Below are 21,199 nucleotides of genomic sequence, written 5' to 3' on the forward strand. Positions count from 1 at the left end.
AGAAGTAGAGTGATGCTTTGGCCAGATACCTGCTGGAAGCTGGCTGACTAGGCCCGTTCAAGCCCCACAAATTCCTGTGACACCATATGAGAATATATAATAAAGTGAAAATTTATATTTAGATGTCATGAGAATATTTAGTCATCATTAGAAAAAAATTCCCATTAAATTTTCTCACTTTAGAAGTAAATGTTGATTTTCTTTCATTTATGTAAAAAAATCCCTGAGGGCTATATTTTAATGTTTAGTACTATTTCTAACAATTGAACACAAATCTACAAATATGATGGCACAAAAAAACCTTATTGATGATACACAGAGAGATCAAGAACCCTGATTATTCTCATCCTAACTCTTCCAGCTGTGTGCAATGCTTAGATCCATTATTTGGACACAAATATGATTCATTAAGATCACCAAACTGGAAGCCAGGCCCCCTGGACTCCTATGCTGACTTCCCCCTGCTCCCCCAAAACAGGCTGTGGGGAAAATGACTTTCCCCACTGTGGGGCTTTGTTTCTTCAATGGCAAAATAAGGAGTTTGGACCAGGTTCCACTCTAGTTCTAAACATTTTATAACTCTATTTAGTAAATACATTTCACTGAAGTATATTTGGGGGTCTGGTCAAAGGAAGCAGCCTCCTTTACCCTTCTGGGTAGTTTACTGTATATAAAAAAAGTAATATAAATAAGCTCTTTCATCTTGCTTGCCTTTCCCAAGAGAAGCTGCAAGCGACTGCCAATGCACCATAAGTGGCAGGTAGAGTCAGTGATGAGACCAAGTCAGGCACGGAGAACAAAACCATGACAATGGCAGTGTTTGGATTTCAAACCTCCTGTTTCTATAGCCTCTAGGCTGCAGATTCTTTAAAATGGCATTATAGTCTAAAAGTGTAGACTAGTAGTCACACGCTCAAATGATCCCCGAAGATAAGCAGAAATGTATGCTGCAGCCAGTGGTAAACTGAAGAATACATGGCCTACTCAAGAGATTCAGATACTGTAACCCTGTGCCAGCTGAAGAAGATTCTCTTACAGAGAATCTGGTCACAGGCTGCGATTTGCTATCCCTGGTATAGAGTCTATGAAGACAGCTTAATTTCCCCCTGACAGATTAGTATGAAAGTGAATTCTGGTTAAATACAGCAGATTGAGCAAATGTGTTGTTTTCTTTTTCTTAGCTCCCTCCTGATGCCCCTCTAAGTTTCAGTAAAGGCAATTTAAAAATGGATAAACACATAAGGACACAGAAGACTGAAAAGGAAATAACAACTGAAAAACTTGGGAAACAGTAAAGCAAATGGATGTGGGGCCAATGACAGCAGACCTGAGAAGCTAAAATCTGAGGCTGCAGCAAGGGGAAGTCAAGACGCAAGCCTCTGAATGCTTAAAAACCTATAGAAGGCTCAGGGTTGGAGGCACCATCTGTCTCTGAAATAAGGGGCATAGACAGGTGTGTCTGAAACAGGTAGACTGGCTTAAAGTCTTTAAAAAAAGCAAATAGACCCCTCCAAAATCCTCTCCTTGAGAAATATAGGAGATATATTCTCTGGAGATGTTGAACTATAGGGACATTGGACTCAGGCACAGCTGAGAACAGGGCACTGTACTGAACCAAGGATAATAAATCTCGACTCAAGGGCAAGGTCCCCAAGCCCCCTTCCCATAGTCAGATCTCAAAATGCTAACAGCCAGGCTTATGTCACCCAGGCAAGAGAATGAAAGACTCCCTCCAAGGAAACAGACCAGCCCAAATAGCAATACTTACAGATACTAAAAATTGGAGAGCGTCTGCCAATGAAATGGCCAAAACCAATCACCCTACAGTGGAACTCTTCCTGCCTGATGAGCTCTGCCTATGCACACAGCGTTTCCTTAATGTCTCACTCTAAAATCTACCCACACAGCCAAGGAAAGCCTCTAACATGGAGACAGAAATCAAAACATTGAAAAAAACAAAGAAACCAAAAAATAAACTCAGAAGAAATACAGATAGGGCAGGAAAAGAAAGTTTAAAATAATAGAGCATCAATCCTTGGTGAGATAAGGAAGATATCACATTCATAAAGCAAGAATAGGATGCTATAAAAAGGAACATTCACAGAATACAAAAGAGCTCTTATAAGTTAAAAATATGATGAATAGGAAAAAAATCAATAGAAGAAAAAGTTAAGGCTTTTTATTAAAGAAAGAAGTTAAAAATGTTGAAAAAAAGTAGGAAAAAAATCCAGAGATGGATTTTTAGGAGAGGCAATTACAGGATCAGTCTAGGAGGTCCTGTATACAAATACCTGGAGTTCCAAAAAGAGAGTAGAGAAATGTAGGGAAGGAAATTATCAAATAAATAATTTATAATTTTTTTTCCAAATTGAAAACAAACATTTTCAGAATAAAAAAGCCCACTGAGTACCCAGTCCAAAAACCAAAAAGATCTATACCAAGGCACATAATAGGAAATTTTCAGGACACCAGGAACAAAGAAAAAAGTCTACCAGCTTCCAGAGAGGGCAAAAGAGTTATGTATGAGAAACAGAATGGCATCCAAATTTCCAACTGCCATTCTGGATGGGAAGGAAAATTGAGCAATGCTCAAAATTCTAAGTGTTATATCGAACCTAGAATTTTATACCTACGCATACTTATATTTGAGTAAAGAAAAAAAGACATTTTCAGACATGCAAAGACTCAAACAAATGTGCCTCCCATGAAGCTTTTCTCTGGAGGCAACTGGAGTTGAGTTCCACAAAAAATGAAGCAGTAACTGAGAAAGAGGAAGACGTGGAATCCAAGAGATAGGGGATCCATCCACCGGAGAAGAAAAGGCAGTTCTCAAAATAATGGTGAGGAAAAATACTAGCATAACTGTGAAAAGCAGATTAGAGAACAGCTCACCAGCTTGAGACAGGTGGCTGGGGTGGGAGGGTTGAGAAAAAGATAACATTAAGATTTCACCATCCCTGGATGTGTCTGCATGTACCAAGAGGAGATTAACAGTTCTGGCAGAGTTTGGAGATGACTTGGGAGCAGATACAAAGAAAACAAAGCAAATAAAAAAAAAAAAAAAAAGGCAAGTACTAACCTAGGGAGGAGGAAAAAAGAATTACACAAGAAAGGAAATGTAACTAGAGAACTTAAGAATAATACTTACATAGTGAGAAAAACATACAGATTGAATATTAACTTAGCCAAAAACATCATAAAATTACAGTGAAAAGAAAAAAGAAGGGGAAAGGCATGTCTGTTTGTGTGTATGTGAGCTTGTTTTTGGTGATGGGGAGGGTTTGGTAAGACATCTAAATAATCATCTTCCATAGTCACTACATAGAAAACTAATAAATAATATGTAAATTTGAAAAATAAAATCAAGAGATTTGTTTTATTAAATTTGAGATGCCAATTAAAGGGGTCGCTATTATTTTATGTACCTTTAAAAATAAAAGATTTTTTAAGTGCCAATTAAACTATGACATGCCATCACTTGTAAGAACCAAGCACCTCAGAGGTATTAAAATGGGGGGTAGTTTTAGAACTGTAGCACTGCATTCCATGGGAAATTGCTAAATTAGTTTAAATCAGTTACCTCTGGGGAACAGGAATTGAGGTTGGAAGGAGTAGGACAGGGGATTACAATTTTTGTCATAATCCTTGTTTAACTGGTTAACTTTTAAAAATATTATGTGCATAACTTTGATTAAAAAGCAAATTTAAAATAAATAAGAAAATGGTATGTATCACGACCTCCAATTAAAAAAATTTCACTTCTCCAATGTTCATGATGCTGGCTGAAATGCCATTTAATGGAACTACTTAGCATAAAAACATTTTGCAATTCTCATTATTTTACTACTCAGAATCACCTACAAACTGATGGGAAAAGCAATGAAACAATCCAAAACCACTCTAAAGTTACTATCTTTTCCTCTTCTGCTCTCTTCTGTCAAATGAAACAAAATCCAAAATACAATTGCTTATTTGGTTTTTTTAATAGTTATTTGCCTGTGTTTCTGAGATGGTGGATTCTCTTGCCTGATCCTTAATTACTAGGGGCTGTTTACTTAACTAAAATGGAGCAGGCTCATTTCTTGACTCCTTCGCTTAGAAAAGCATCATTTTATAAATGGAGCATGTCGACACATGGGTCATCAGTGTCAGGGTGTAATCACAGGTATTAGCTAATCAGGCACTTGCTCCACTGCTCATGGCCAACCTCAGATGGATTTGGAATGTGCATGCAAAAAACAAGTAATTTTTAAAAGAGTACTTTTTTCTTATTAGATCTAAATTCTCCCCTAGGAGAAGGTATTTGTTCTGGCCTCCCCAGATACGTTTAAAAATGTGAACATTCTTCAGTTTCCTCATGGGTTTGGAAGCAGCACTAGGTCCATCATCATTACTTTGTCTCTAACTAATGAAAAGAGTCTGGACTTTGGAATGAGCTCAGAGTCTTAGCTGGAATTAGTTCTCAATGCTCCTTAACATACACACTTGCAAATACATCTGCATGCACACATAGAAACACACATGCTAGATGGTACCAGTAGAGGCTATCAAGGACTGTGAAAGGTCTGAAGTTGTACCCTACTAGCAAGAGAACATGTTAGCCTGCCACAGTTTGGTGGATACGGGCAGAAGACATGAGACTGGGTTGGAGACAAAGGACTTTATTGCTCACTGCATTAGCAGTAGCCAGAATATCAGCATCAGCACCCAAGGCCCCATCCCCACAATGACAACGCAAGGCTAGGTGGTACACACAGTGGCTTGTAATTCAGAGAAAGAGCCTCAAGCTTAGGGAACCCAAATTTTTTTCAAATATTTTTATTGTGGTAAAATACACATTACATAAAATTTACCATTTTAACCACTCTTAAGCATACAATTCAATGGCATCAAATCTTTTACAATGAGTAAGTAATAAACCTGCCTGAGCCTTTGTATCATAGGGAGACATCATCTTCATTAAACTGGACAATAAACAAACCGGGCCTTTGCCCCAGAGCAGGGTTTCTCAATCTCAGCACTGACATTCTGGGCTGGATAATGTTTTGTTGTGAGGATTGTCATGTGCATTACAAGTTATTTAGCAGCATCCCTGGCCACTACCCACTAGATGCCAGCTGCACTCCCCTAGTTATGACAACCAAAAGTGCCCCAGAAATTGCCAAATATCCCCTTGGAGGCAAAATCCCCTCCAGTTGAGAGTGATGGCTCAAGACAAAGTTGGGCTCTGTCTTTCACGGCCACTCACTATACAAACATCCTTGAAAAGGGAATCCAGAACAAAGGCCTGCAGTGCCTCTGCTCACGAGATGTGCAGAAAGACAAGAGATCCACGAAGACCTACCTTCCAACAGAGGCCGTGAGATTGACTTCTAAAACGTAATCCGATTTTCAGAAATAAATAAATTACTTGGCCAATTTGTACATGATATTTACACATAAATACACCCCCACACACCCTTCTTCAAGGCTCTTTGACTAATATTACAACACAGACCATTTAGATGATAGGAAACCAGTCCAAAGAAGTTAGCTAATGGCACACGAGAGAGTGTATGTAAATATCTTTCATAGCTGAGTCAAGTAGTATATGATGACTACTACATTTCCTTTCTTATTTAAGAATTTTTTTTCTTCCCTGAGTTAATCATCAGCTTTTTGTTTTTTCATTTAATACTCTGCCCCCAGATCACTCCTCTACTTTGACGTTAGAGAGACAGATTGCACTTAAGTCCTACTTCCTCCACTTAATGGTTCAATCTTGGGCAAGTTATATCTTTCATAAATATAAAATGGGAGTGGTAAGACCTATCTTACAGGGTTGTCTTCACAATTATATGAGATAAAAATCCCTAGTCCAGCGCCTGGCACTCAGTAGCTGCTGTTTAACTCACATCACCATTGGGGCATGTCCTCAGGTTGTTCTTACTGTGATACAGCTAATGGCCTTTAAACTAATGTCTCCACACTCAGTTTTTCATCATATTGATAACACAGCTGCTTAGGATATAGGACAAAGGTCACCAGACCACAGAGAGAATGGCTCTAAGACCTTATTTTATAAGCACCTCATACCAATCAAATGAAGTACTAGACAACCTCAACACTATGACCAGAAGAGTCAAAGAAGAAAGTAATTCTGACCTTTCACTATCTGACTTTCTTTCTTTCAAGCCAACATCAATTTGCTGATATTGCCCAGGCTTTAGCAACCTGTTTGTCAGTATCTCTTTGCATTCTTGCATTTTCATAAGCTAGCACTCACAAGTCCAATATGAAACCAAGCTCTGCAAACATGTACCCAAGGCTGCGCCAGTATTATCAGAGATCAATTCTCCCTCCCAACTCTCCTCCCCTTATGCTCATCAAACTTACAAGTAAAGAAATACCTCTTATGGATTTGCAAGTTGTTTAATAAGTGATTAACAGACAGATTTCTCTTTTGCTAATAATGCTATGATTCTCTCTTAATATTTGGCATTTTGACTTTAGAATATAAATTAGTCTTGGTTTCTGCAGCTATTTGGTTTTATACATACATGATGGTTACTCTTCTTTGTCTTAAAGTATAATATTTAATTATAGCTTCACAGAAGACTTAAAATTCCATTTTCCCTCAGGAAAAAATACCTATAACTGGAGTTTATGAAAAATTATTAGTTATAGCTAATCCTGGATAGTAAATTGGATTTGTGAAATCTGCGTGATTTTTAGCATGTTAGGCTCTTCATCAGGAAGGTGAGACTCGCAGAAAATGCCTGTGGAATAATCAAGCAGCAATTTCACTGCTGCACTGTTAAGACAAATACAATTGAGAAGATCATCTATGGAATTTGCCAGATTGTGAAATTTGCTTTTAGAAAAGGAAATATCACATAATGGTCAGAGGACAAGTAGCGATTCCTAGTGACTTCTCTCCCTTTCCCCTGAGTCTGGAATTATCATTTCCCCCTCTTCTCTAAATTCTAACCCTCCACTGAGAATTGCAAGAAAGCTTGTTGAATTCTATTAAAAAAGCATGACTGCCTTTTCTTTCTTGCATCAGTTAGCCAGAATTAACACTACTGAGTCCCTTCTGTAAGCACACATAAGTGTGTGCATGTACACATGCACACTCCTGAAAGTACAGGGGGACACTGGCCGAAGAAAGAAAATCAATACACACATAGCAAATATTTGAGTTGCATTTATATAAGCAGTTTCTTTATGAAAAACAAATTCCAACCACAACAACTTCAAGGACCCTAAAGGAGAGACTATCATGGCATTTTCAAAAAATGTTTTTCTACATGGAGAAGGACTTTTTTCCTAGATAAAAACCCCAAGCCAATACTCTTTTTTGTATCGAACTTTCTTCATCTTATCTTATCCCTAACTCCATCCCATCTTGCTGTTCAGTGCCAGTTTTCAAAGATAGGCCATTTTCTATATTTGAAAACAGACTCAGTTCAAATGGCTATTCTTTTTAGGAACACTAGGAAGAACTGAAGGGTGCTTTTTGTTATATTTTTAAGTTCAATCAGCCACATGGCACTTGAGAGGGTTTAACTAATACAGGAACAGGAAGGGTATGTAGCTGATGACACCAACTTGAACTAAAAACAGGAACAACTGGCTTATGCATATTTTAAAGGCATGGAGAGTACCTGGTCAACTGGAACCTCAACCTGAGTGTCTTCGTCTTCATGGACTTCTGCTGCCCCTCGCGTTTCAGACCTCTCTGCGCCAGCTTTGAAAATGCCTTCATCTGTTGAGACAAATACACAGTGACAATCAAAATCCAATTGTGACATCTTGTGGCTGAAAGCTGAAATTACAATCAAATACCTATTGATCATTTTTAACAGGTATTCAGGTTTCCTTTTCAGTGATAGGATTTTTGTAATCCCATTCCCCGCCCCCCAGTTCTTCTACTTTTTGATTGAGAAAAGATTCAGTGGTTAGAACAAGGCTGATGCAATAGAATAAAAAGCTCTGGAGAAATTCCTGTTCCTTCTTTGGCTATTGATTTCATAACAGCCTGTACAGCTATTGAAGTGGGAAGAACTTCACAACTATTTTCTCAGCTCTCCCCTCCTATATATGAAACAATGATTCTTGGTGCTTTAAAATACTACTTTCAGAAATTTACCTGACTCAAGAGAATGCTATACATTCAATATAATGTACTGAAATAATTATCTCTATTTAGAGTATTATAAAAAATTTAATGCAACAGAATCATAAAGCTGACTTTCCACATCTTACAAAAAGATCAATACCATTGATTATGCAGATTTCCATGAGATTTTCACAACCTATGACTTTAAATCCCTAACTATAAAATGTAACCTAAATCTCTAAGACTTCAAGTTAAGCTCCTTCAACATGCTTCCCTCTGGAAAGCAATAATAGCTGTTTTCCATATTTGAAGTAGTTTTAATGTCTCCCCTCAGCCTTCCCTTCTCCAGGCCAAGTAATCAAAGAATCACAGAACCATTTGTCATTCTGTCTATCTACTTGCCTCAAGGGAGGTTCGGCGCTTCAGCCACCCTCACAGATGTTTTCCCTGTCCAATTTTTAAGGCTCTCCAGGGATGGAGATTTTACCTCCTTCCCTAGTAATCTATTACAGTATTTGATTACCCCTAAGCCTAGAAATTATGTTTTTATCTTTTGTCTTAAAACCCTTTCTACTTCTCTAATGGAAACTTATTTCCCAGAGCACAATTATTTAACACATTTCACATAATAATACTTTATATTGCTAAAGTTATGAAGTCACTTTTAATTAAATGTAAAATATATTTTTACATTTGTTGAGGACCAATTATATTAGGCACAATATGAGACAATGGGACAGCCTAAGATATGAATGAGATGTGGGCTGTTCCCTCAAGTTGCCTGCAGTCCGATGAGGAGACAGAGATAATACACCACCAATAAGGTGCACTGAGGCAGGTGCTATAGTAAGGACCATAGCAGAGTGTTACGGAAGCTGAGAAGATACAGCCAGATGAGAAAGGGATGAAGGAAGGAAAGAAAGGATGGAGGCATGTTTAACATTCATTTCTGACTTCTGAAATTACCTTAGAAGACAACAATCACAGTCAAATGCTGGACTCAGTAGACTACAGTTATGACTTACGTACATGACTTTTTGGATGACATTTTTGCATCCAAATGTTGCACTTGCTTACAAAGAGACTACAAAGAGCAATCTATAGATAGCAAAGGAATATAGACTTAATACTCACATTCAATGAAATGTTTAACTGTATCTACGCAGAGCTATGAATTGTTTGCAGATTTGTTTTAGAATAGGCATGCCACCAGAGAAAAAGAATACAATCAATAATAACAAGTAAAATACAATCGAAAGGGCAGCGGAATAGAAAATGGCAACCATGAGGACATAAACAGCAATGAGACAACTCAGCAATGCTCAACACTGTGTACAGTGGCACAAAGATAGAATACAAAGATAAAAATGTTTTCCTTGGATGTAGGGGGAGGCTTTTGTTCATCAATGAACCAAGATGTTTAAGCCATCTCCATTAGCAGCATGGAGCAAGAAATGAAGATCAGAAAGGAATTGACAGGAACAAACAGTGACGAAAAAAAAAGGAGGGAGAACAGCTAGAAAGTGATTTTGTGACAGGAGAAAGCCTACTAGGATTTTAATTTTTACTATAAATGTCATATAAAATTAAAGGTAGAATAATGTTTCAGGAGAAAAAATATTTTTAAATAGCATTTTTGATTATAAATGGTTTGTATAATACATATGTATTTTAGAAAACTTGGAAGATGAAGAAAATAAATGTCCTTCTAACTCATGCCCCAGAGACAGCCAACACTAATATTCTGACAACTCTTTTCCTCTCTTTCTCTGTCTCTGTCTCTCAAAGATACACACACACATTCATATAACTGGGACCTTATTAGACATATATACAATTTTAAAAGTAATCTTTTACTTTAAAACCATATCATGAACATTTGCTATGCCATTAAATGTTACTTGAAAATGTAATGAACTGCTACATGTAGTGGTCCCATACTTGAATTAATGAACAATACTGAATAATGAAAAACAGGAAATTTTTAATGCATAGAGTAGATTTTATTCATTTGATCTATTGGTAAATACATATGATAACCCACAGCATAATAGTCACCCTGGGAAATAGGCAGGATCTCGTGGGGAGAGATCACAGAGCCCCAGGCTCTTTACCGTTCCACATTCACACCCTGTAGCTCGTTTCCTGCCCGGAGTCCTCGTTTTCCAAGAGTAAGCATGGTGCACTACACAAAGCCTTTAGTTAATGTCGACTGAAATATGAGACAAAAGACAAGTCCCCTGGGTCACCTCTTTCCCCTGTGCTGACGCCCTCCTGCTCTATGCCCCCCCACGCCCCTGTCCCTTACCCACTCTGCCCCGTAGCTAACCCTCCCTTCCAAAACAGTCCCCTGGGCACGCTGGCTTCCTGGTTTTGATACAATTAACTCAAATACATCCTCAGCCTCTTCTTCGAATGCTTCTTCTACCTCATTTGAAAGGAAACATCGTCAACCCATGTGTCTCCCCATCCTGTATCTCACCATCAGAATAGCCTCAAAACCCAAGTGATGGGCCATTCTACCACCCTGACTTGAATGCTATGACTCTTCACTCCACTGGCACCCCCTCAACTCCCCCTTACCACACGTCCTTTTCCTCACACGGAGTGACTTCAGTAGCATCCCGTGTGCAGTCAGGACCAAAGAACTTGTAGGTCATGGTACCGCTGTGCTAGCTCATGTCCCATCCCACCACTTCTGCCCTGGTCCCGGCTGGCTGCCCGTTGGCGGTTGTGCTCATGGTTCAAGTCCCATTCAGCTGCCAACATCTCTATAAAAAGTGCCTCCAATCTTATCCCCTAACCCCCAACCAAACAGAACCCACAACTTACTCCTATGCACTACTCCTCTATCTCACATACTTCGCCTATTCGTGAGTCACGCTTAATTTTATCAATTTCTTTTACCAATTCTGTCCCTTTTCCTGCTAGACCACAAGCTCCGTCAGACATAGACCACAATTTTTGTCTTTGTAAGTCCTGTGACTAACACAATGTCAGCCTCAAAACAGGTTTTGAGATGTTTGTTAAACTGAATTACATAAACATGAAACTTCTGGCATTGTCTAGAAGTATTATATATAAGAAATAGTATGTGTATATACTTCATCCAGGGCCAAGATCAGTGAGCCAATGTGAATGTTCAAAAGTAAATCAAGCCTTAAATCAGAAAATTGAAATCACTTGACACCAAAGAATTGCCAACAAGGCCAAACTACAAGAGAAAAGAATTTGAATGATATAACAAGAATATGTTCTTCTTCTAACAATGCCATGGTAAAAAGCAACTGAAGACACATTCCACGGAAGAAGCCCAAGACAAAACACTGAAAATTTAAAACAATTGCTTGCAAGGATAGAGTCCATAAGAAAATTACAAAAGTACTACATTATTTATCAAGGGCAATATTATTCAAGCACTTCAAAACCTTACCACTTTCCCCTTATTATTACTGCTAATTTAAACTTGCATCATAAGTTGGTGGATTTAGGTAATAATAGCAATTATTATGTGCAATGGTTATACAGTTATTGCCATAGCAACATCATACAATCTAACCACAACTCATGAAGGTTACATACCACCTAGAGCAGTGATACTTTAGCCTTCAGTGAGACACAGAAGCAGCATTAGTGTCACTCAAGGTCTTCATAGAAATAGGAATTTAGTCTTACTCCATACCAGTATCAACAGGTAAGTGACCCTTTTTGCCATTGACTTACCATCTGTGAACTCTTGGCGTGTACATACTCAAAAATTCTTTTAAATCCCCTTTTAGTGAGCATTAGCATAATTTTCAACTGCTCATGAAATTTCTTGTTTGAGTTTTGGCAATTTTGCTTCCTTTAAAATTAATTGTACACAGTAAGTATAATAATAAAATGCCTCTTCATCATATAGAAGCAAACTTATATAGGTAGGAAAAGTAGGTTCTTGGGTAAAGTAATAATGGGATGGTGCATCATCTTGGAATGCCCTGCCCTAGCAGAGCACCCGGTGCTTAGCTGTCTGGAGTCACTGTCTCATCCTCACCCCCACACTTTCCCCGATTCTTTCTAATCCATCTTCCACAGCAGCACCCCACATGGACAGTTCTTACCAAAATTATCAATGACCATAATGATCATCTTTATGTTCTCATTTACTTGATCTGTTAGCAACCTTTAACATAGGTAGGATATTTCTCTTCTGCTCTTGTCTCTCTTCTCTTCTCTCTCTCTCTCTCTCTCTCTCCCTCTCCTCATTTCAATCTACTCATTTAACCAGCATCACCAGCAGCTTCTTCTAACGCATCCTCCTCTGTTCGACTTCTAAGTGTTGGACCACACCAAACCTGCACTGTGGTCTACTTTTCCATCTACACATTCTTCATGCTAGGCAATCTCATCAAGACCACAGTTTGAATACCACCAATGTGTCAACGACTCCCTAATGTATGTCTTCAGCCCCAACCTCTTCAGAGATCACAAAACATATATACCTACTTAATTGCCTAACTTGACGTCTCACCTTGGATGTCTAACAGGCATCTCAACCTTAACATAGTCAAAACAGAACTCTGGCTCCCCACCCTAAACTGCTCGTCCCACATTCCCCATGCCAGGAAAGGGCATTTCTACTCAATCTCAAAATGTGGGAATTCCCTTATTTCCTTCCTTTCCTCACTTCCTATATCAGTTCCATTGTTAAATCTTGTCAATTCAATCTCCTTTTTAAATATATCCCAAATTTATTCATTTATTTCCGTGTCCACTATCAACTTGGTCTAATCACTATTATCTGTTGGATGGGCTAGTACAATAGTTTACATATTAGCTTCCCTCTTTTTCCACTCTTGCTATCCTATAATCATCCTCTGCAAAACAGCCAAATGTTATTAACAGATTGTATAGATTATTTTAAAAATATTTAACTCATTCTACAGCTTAGAAACTCTCCAATGTCATTGCATCCCATACAGAATCCAAGTTCCTCACTACAGCTTGCAGAGATGTGATCTGGCACTTAACTCCTCCTTGGACCACATTTCATATCCCTTTCCCCTTGCACATTAAACTCCACCTCCATGGACCTTCATTCTGTTCCCCAGAAGGAAACTCATTCCTATCTTATGGCTCTGTCCTTAGACTCTGCCTGGAATGTTCTTTCCCCTTTTTCACATGTTGGCTACTTGTCCATCAGATCTCAGGAAACTTCCCTCATTCCAACTCCAGCAGCCACTCACTCATTCATATTGCCCTGTTTTGATTCTGTGCCTAGCACTTAGTGCTGGGTGATATTTTGGGGGTTTTTTGTCAATTTAATGTTGATCAGTTTCCACCAAAGCATAAGCTCCAAGAAAGTAGGTAGCTTGTCCATATTGTTCACTGCTCCATCTCTAGGACTTAACAGTGCTCAGCACATAGAGGGTGTTCAGAAGGTCTTTGGTGGAAAAATGAAGAGTGTGCACTCAAAAATATTTTCTGTATTAAGATGGAATGTAAGGAGCCAACAACTAGCCCTGTGCATTAATTTTTCGTGTTCTTACAGGGTTTTTGCCCCAATCTGGCCACACTTGGCAGTTACCATTTGGATGGGGAGTGGGAAGGGGCACAAAGAGACTGGAAGAGAAAGAAGACTGGAGTACAACCTACAAAGGGATCAACAAACTCTGTTGTGTGGTGGGCAGAATAATGGCCCCCTAAAGACGTCCACATCCTAATCCTCGGAAGCTGTGAGTACATTACATTACATGGAGAAGGGAAGTTAAGGTTGCAGATGGAGTAACCTTGCTAATCTTTTGACCTGGAGATAGGGAATAATCCTGGATTATTTGCATGGACCCGATGTAATCACAAGGGTCCTTGTAAGTGAAAGAGAGAGGTAGGAACATCAGAGTTGGAGTGATGCAGTATAAAAGAGACTTGAGCCGCCATTGCTGGCTTTGAAAATGGAATGACCATAAGCCAAGGAATGCAGGCAGCTCTGGAAACTGGAAAAGGCAAAGACACAAATTCTTCCCTAGAGCTTCCGGAAGAAATGCAGCCCTTCCCACACCTTGATTTTAGCCCAGTGAGGCCCAGTTTGGAATTTTGACCTCCAGAACTATAAGATAATAACTGTGTGTTGTTTTAAGCCACAAAGTTTGTGGTAACTTGTTACAATGGCAATGGAAAACTATTACAACATGTATCCAAAAATTATGGTCTAGAGAGAACATTGGAGCAGTAGCCTCCACAAATCCCCTTTCTGACTCCTGCAGATACCTGCTGGGTGAAGGCAAGCAGCTCAGACACCCTCTGCTCCTGCTGCTAATAAGATTGCGGTCAGAAAAACCTCCTTTGAGCCCTCTTCCTTTTGTTTTCCTTCCCTAACTGTTATTACTTTTTTTTCTCACTCTCCTAAAAGGAACAAAACACCACCACCATCCCCAGATACCCACACATCTGCTAGAAGAAAAGGGATTCAATTTTTTAAGTCCTACCCACCCTAAAACCTTTGTTATAAAAGCCATTTGCTAACAAAGTAAACAGCAAGGATAAATTTGATACACAGTACTGCTCTCATTCAATTACTACACGAAGGATCAAATTCAATGCTTGGATGCACACTACACCCAAATTCAGCTCTAATCTTTTTTCTTTGAATCGCAAATAGACATTTTAGTGTATATTACACAGCGAAGCAATAACGAACACTGTAGTAAAAATAAAAATGCTCCTCAATTATTTTTCACTTATCCCTTATGAATTTTACTGCCTCAGAAATGAAAGCAGAGCTGCTGAGGTAGGGAAGTCACATCATCACTGTGTTGTTCATAATAAATATGAATCTGTTTCCCCTACTGAAACATGAACTAAATCCTTGTGTGTTTTTAGCTTTTCTGCAACTAGAAAAGCTAAAACGAAAGCATTTCCTTGTTTCAATGCATCAGTATTTCAGCTTAACAATTTTACAATTCTTTAATGTTCTCAAATAAACTTTCCAAATAATAAATGAATGGTACATTCAAGTAATTGATGATAATCAGTATTTAAGGCCCACATTCTTGCTTTCTCACCAAAATTATTAAAAACTATTCTTAAATAGTATGATAAAGCTTATCTTAACATGTTTAGTGTTTCAAAATTGATTCAGATTTTTCAGGATAAATAAAAAAAATAGCATCATAATGCCCAGTTCTGAATACTTTATGGAAATCTTAGGTATCTATTAACTGGGAGCTCTATATGTAAGCAAGGAAGTGTAATGTGACTATAAACATTTTACTAGGACTTACTACTGAGACTGCCTGATAAAAATTTTAAATTAAATTTAAAAGAAAATGTTAATTTCAAAAAGTAGCTCATTAATACCAGTAGCTTACTAGAAAAAAATGTAGGAAAGGAGTTTATGGCAATGAGTATATAAAATAATATCCTAAGAAGAAAAGAATTCTATTTATAAGGAAATACTCTTTATATGTCACATCAGTCACCAGACCCAGAAAAAAAATTAGAATTGGTAACAAGGTGATATAAAAATAATTTTCATTAGCTTAGTGTTATTGTGAACTACATTCATATGTGACATATATTGAATTTTTATGTAATTCTTCATAGATATAGATTGTTGTCATCATGACATCTTATTGAAAATTAAAGAAAGCATTTCCAGAAAGATGACTCAGTAGAACACAGTCTTCATGAAGTTTAACAAGTAGTGAGAGAGACATGAAGAGCAGATTCACATGTAATGACACTTCCTTATGAAAGGATATTAGCCAATTCTCCTCGGATCCTTGTTACAACTTATATAATATCCCTCCTCACACCACCCCTCTGAGTTAAAATATATCATCGTAAGGACGATTGAAAAACTAATCAAATGATAGCTAATGTTCTGAGTGCATCTAATTTAGTAGTGATATAACCCAAAGGTTTTCTAATCACTAATCTCCACACGTTTCATTATGTCCCATCAAGTCAAATGGAAACTCTTTACAGAAACAAGAACATAAGTCATTTTTTCTTTGGCAACTTATAATATTACATAAAAATAATTTTACCCATATGTTTATATGGGCTGAGTTTTCTTAACTGCCCAGTTTGAAATAGCTGGTTTCTTTCTATTCTTCAACTCCGTTTTTTAAATAAGAGTATTAAATATCATCTGTTATACAATTGATATACAAATCTATTAACTATTTGCATAGAATTGATTTTAACCACCAAAGTTATTTTAGCTAAATTTTAAATGTGTAACAAAATATTTTAAGTGTAGACGGAAAACAAAAGTAGGATTATTATCATTGATTTCCCCAGATCACAGGTAATTTTGTTCTTATCCTTGCATTTCCATTTTATTCTTTTTAGACACAAATGTTTTAAATTTTCATCAAAATCAAAAACATTCAGAGTACAAAGATTAAATCACATATTTACAATATGCATAATTCATAGCTCAATTATTTTATAACCTATATAAATTTTGACATGACTTCTAAAGCCTATATCAGATACATAGGATTGAGAATAACGAAGTGCCTCTGAGCAGGTTTACATAAACCGACAAGTATATATAGCTTTACTCCTTCATTTCTAATTTTGTACTCTTATAAAATTTACATTGCAAATTAGTTTTAGTTCATCAGAATAATTGAAGTGTTCCTCTTTCCACCCCAGTGACTTGGAGTTACTTCCTTGGCCTAAAATTCACAATTCCTGTTCTTAATTCTGGCTGGTCCAACTACCTCCAAATGACCTTGCATATGTCAATCTATAAAAGAGCCACACTTCTGTACTCTAGAAAATGTATCATGGCAACAAATGGAGTATTTACATGTAACAGAAACACTAGTATTCTTTTATATTCTTTTAAAATTTTTTTGTTCATTCATTGTTTATTATGCAAATATTTACTGAGCCTCCTCATGCTCAGGCACATGCCAGACACCAGCCATAGGAAGACAAACTAAGCTGGCATGGTGGTTCACTCCTGTAATCCTAGCACTCTAGGAGGTCAAGGCAGGAGGATTGCTTGAGCTCAGGAGTTCAAGACCAGCCTGAGCAAGAGTGAGACCCTGTCTCTACTAAAAATAGAAAAATAAGCCAGGTGCAGTGGTGTGTGAGGCTGAGACAGGAGGATCACTTGAATGAGGAGTTTGAGGTTGCAGTGAGCTACGATGACATCACTGCACTTTACCCAGTGCGACAGAGCAAGACTCTATCTCAAAAACAAAAAGATGAACTAGGCACTGACCTCAAGAATTTTATTATCTATTGGGGGAGTTAAATGGAAAAAGCAATAGCACAGAATAACAAGCATAGCAAGCAAGCCTACACAGGCTGTTAAGAAAGCACATAGAAGTAAGAAAGGGAGATGGACAGGGGTCGGGGGGACAGTCAAAGAAGGCCTGTGAGAGACAGAAGGTGCGAATGGAAAGACAAGCAGAGTTAGCCACTGAAGAGCAGAGGAAGGCATTCTGGATGGAAAGATTGGCACGTGCAAAGGCTTAGAGGCACTGCATGTTGGGTTCCAGGAATCTAGGCAGATCAGTAGCCAGGCTGCAGGGCTGGGGAGTGGCAGGATATGAGACTGTCTGATATGACCAAGAATGTGAACTTGATTGTGAAGATGACAAAGAGCAAATGAAGGATTTTAAGCTGGGAGTGGGGCACACGGGGCTAGGGGAGCGTCCTGGAAGTAGGGTTGCCTAGATAGAAGTGGGTGAGGATTCATGGCAGGCTGTGTGTGGAGGAGGAGATGTGGAAAGTATTATTACTCAAGACCACCTAGAATGATATTGTTGAAGTGGAGACACCAAGACAGAGTGAGACTAGCTGAGACTGAGACTATTGAAAAGAATGCCTGGAATGTGGGTAAGACTGAAGCCACAAAAGGCAAAATGTATTAAAGTAGGAGAGCAGTGAGGCTGGTAGCCAGGAGAGTTCAAAGAAAGGGGAAATAAAGCTCGCTATGATGGGTCAGGAGTGTGCATGCAGCACCATCCTGGTCATGGGGTGAGCACTGCACTGCACACTGCAGGTCCTGGATAAATGCGACGGCAGGAAGATTGACAGGAGGGGATACAAGAGACACTGAAAGGCTGTGATGACAGCACTCCGTGACCACCAGGATGTGGGAGATAAGAGAGAGAACAGGTGAAGGAGGATTCACAGGTTTATGGCTTGGATGTCGACGTGGTTTGGTAGAACTATTCATCAAGACTGTGCAAGCAAAGAAAGTAAGGGAATGGGCATGGTTAGATGGGAGGTGATGGGCTCTGATTCTGAAATATTGATGTGAGTTCGCTTTTAAGCATCCTGATAGAAATGTCCAGTAAGTGGTTGGGAATGCAAGTCTGTTAATTAGGATAAAGTTCTCAGAGATGGACATAGACTTGGGAACAGTCAGAATAGATGACAGATAAGTCGTGGGTCTGGGTGAGAACTTGGGGTGAGAATAGAAGACGTTTGGGTGCAGAATTCTAGGAAACAACATACAAAGTCTGGCAGAAGAGAAACTCACAAAGATTGAAAAGAAATAGCAATAAGGTATAACAGGGAAAAAAAAGAGTAGATTGTCAAGGAAGCCGTGGGAAACTTGAAGTCAACAATGAAGGAGTGATCAGTACTGAAGTGTCCTGCAGCTTCGGCATCCCCATGGTGTGGTCGCCTGGGTGAGAGTCATTTTAGTGGAGTGTGGAAACCAGATTACACTGGGCTCTGGTATAAAAAGGGGGTAAAGAAGTGAAGGCCATATAAGCAGACCACTTTTTCACTATGACTGGCTGTGAGGTACAGAGAGACCACAGCCCTGCCAAACCTAACTCGGAGGCCCGAGGCCAGGAAGGCAGCAGGGATGAAAGGGGATTAAATCCCATCTCTCTCGACTCCTGCCTTCCAGTGAATTTATCACAGATGTCAGCACCGTAAAGCTCTTGCTAAACCTATGTCCCTAATGCACAAGCATGTCTGATTTGAGCAGAAACTCAAACAATTCCCATTCACTCGTGGCCAAATTAAACCAAAACAGATCATATTCATTTGACAATATACATGTAACTAGAATTATATATTTCATGAATCTATTGGTCATTTTTGCTATACGGATATTTACTGGAGTTTGAACCTTAGCTAAAATACCTAAATGAATCACAACATGGTGATCACTGCAGGTTGGCGGGGGAGGAGGTAGGACAAGAAGAAGAGAAACCTATAGGGCAGCACCCATCCAGGCAACAAAGTACCTTCTACTTGCACACCTGGCCTACAGTCATTAACAATCATTTCCCACAGAGAAATTAAAGATTTCTTAGCTTCAGAAGACTACTAAGAATTCATACAAGGAACCTAAAAGAAAAAAAAAACACAGGCTAAAGAGAAACCAGGATTATAAATTTTCCAAATCTATCTGCAGTTGATAAACCCAAGGTAGAAGAATTAAATCATTCTCTAAATATTTGTTTCCAAATTATACACACATTATATACTTTTAAGGGATTAAATATATAGATCAAATATGAAAATAAAAATGGACTAAATATGTGTTTTCAAAAGTTATTTATTAATCCCAATTATTACTGAATAACACTTTTAATAATCTAAAGTTCCAACATTCACTTTCAACTACTAACAATAATATGTTATAAAATGTATTTAATGTTAGTACTACTATAAACATAAAGCAAGTATCAACCACATTCAGAGCTAATCTAATTCCGAGACACTGAGGTGCTAGTGGCTCTGGGAACTGTGGTCCTCACTCAAGATAAAGTGATTTACAGGGTAAATGTACAAATCAGTCGTCCTGAACAAAGAGATTGGATTATTTTATCTAATGTAATTAGCACATGTAGTATACCCAAGTTACTCATTAAATCTAAGCGTTTTCAATTTAATTCTTTCAGCAATTTACAGATTAGTATGTTTCTACGTGTTTTAACAATCAAAGTGAAATCTCTTGAATCTTAGCATTTCAGGTGTTTATATCTGATCTACAGTAATTTTTGAAGAGGATGACAGATTTTTATCAGAGTTGATGCTTTACTAAAGATACAACTTCACTTTAATTGGTGGTTAATCTTCCATTTTATGCTAAAATGGAAGTTACAACATACTCAGTTTAGCATATCTGCTTTGGCTATGCATAAAGTTCTACAATTCAAGGAATGGCTATCAATAAATGGCTGATTAAAACAAATTTTCCATAAGATATTTTTCTCTGCAATATCTACCATGTTCCAAATTTTATTTAAAATAGCCTATGTCCATTTAAATAATTCTGTTGAACTCCATTTTAAGATGATTACCTATCTGCAAATATGCCCATGTATCAGCAATTAACATAAACATTCAGATATAAAATGACTATATATTAATTTAGTACCAAATTTGAAAGAATCAATTCAACATGAAATGCCAAACCATCACTGGGAAAAGAGATCTCAATAGCCTCAATTAATGCTGGGAAATACGCAAATGAGCCATAAAATAGTACTATTTATTACAAAACTATCAAGGAAGGAAATTCAAAACAGAGCAAAACAAATCGGCCAGCGTTTTTCTCACTTTGATTTAATGTTGCTCCAAAAGATATTGATTGAGTGTCCCCCAGATTCTGTGCTCTTTTCATTTAGTGCTACGACTTAGGCATTTGGCTTGTATCTATAACAAAAATCCATGCACATTGCGTTTTAGAAAAGACAGTATGGAGGTCGTTTCCAAGCATAATACAAAGAGAGGGAAAGAAAAGAAAAGACAGAATATATACCATTCCATCTGTCAATTTAAAAAATAAATAAATATAAAAACTTTGAAAAAGAAAAAAGGAAGAATTCTCCTCTAGCATTTTTACCTATAATTCATCATCTAAAAATTTCATTCCAAAACAAATAATTCTGACTCCTTAGGTTTAAGGAATGGTATCTTTCAGATATTGTTGCTCTTTCCTACCAGGTAATTGAGAAATGCTAATTATCTGCTTGTTCTAATGTGTGGGGAAGTAGAAAAAAGTAATCTTCTATTGGATTTTGTCATTAAATTTTTTAATTATTATTTTTACTTAAATTATAGAGGGTAAATTAATTATTTATTATTAAACTATAATTTTTAAAATATTTCCATTGCATTAAGTGT

The 21,199-nt window shown here is 37.8% G+C and overlaps 1 protein-coding gene across 6 annotated transcripts in view; it reads right to left on the reverse strand.

Moving 5' to 3' along the window:
• Window positions 1-21,199, reverse strand: part of DCDC2 (doublecortin domain containing 2) — a 151,735-nt gene that overhangs the window by 19,353 nt on the left and 111,183 nt on the right. For all 6 annotated transcript variants that reach the window (XM_045551884.1, XM_045551886.1, XM_045551883.1 and 3 more), the window contains one exon: window positions 7,647-7,747. In XM_045551884.1, the coding sequence (XP_045407840.1) occupies window positions 7,647-7,747 (101 nt within the window). The remainder of the gene's footprint in view (window positions 1-7,646; window positions 7,748-21,199) is intronic.

This window comes from Lemur catta, chromosome 5 (genome assembly GCF_020740605.2).
Source record: "Lemur catta isolate mLemCat1 chromosome 5, mLemCat1.pri, whole genome shotgun sequence".
Lineage (NCBI taxonomy): Eukaryota > Metazoa > Chordata > Mammalia > Primates > Lemuridae > Lemur > Lemur catta.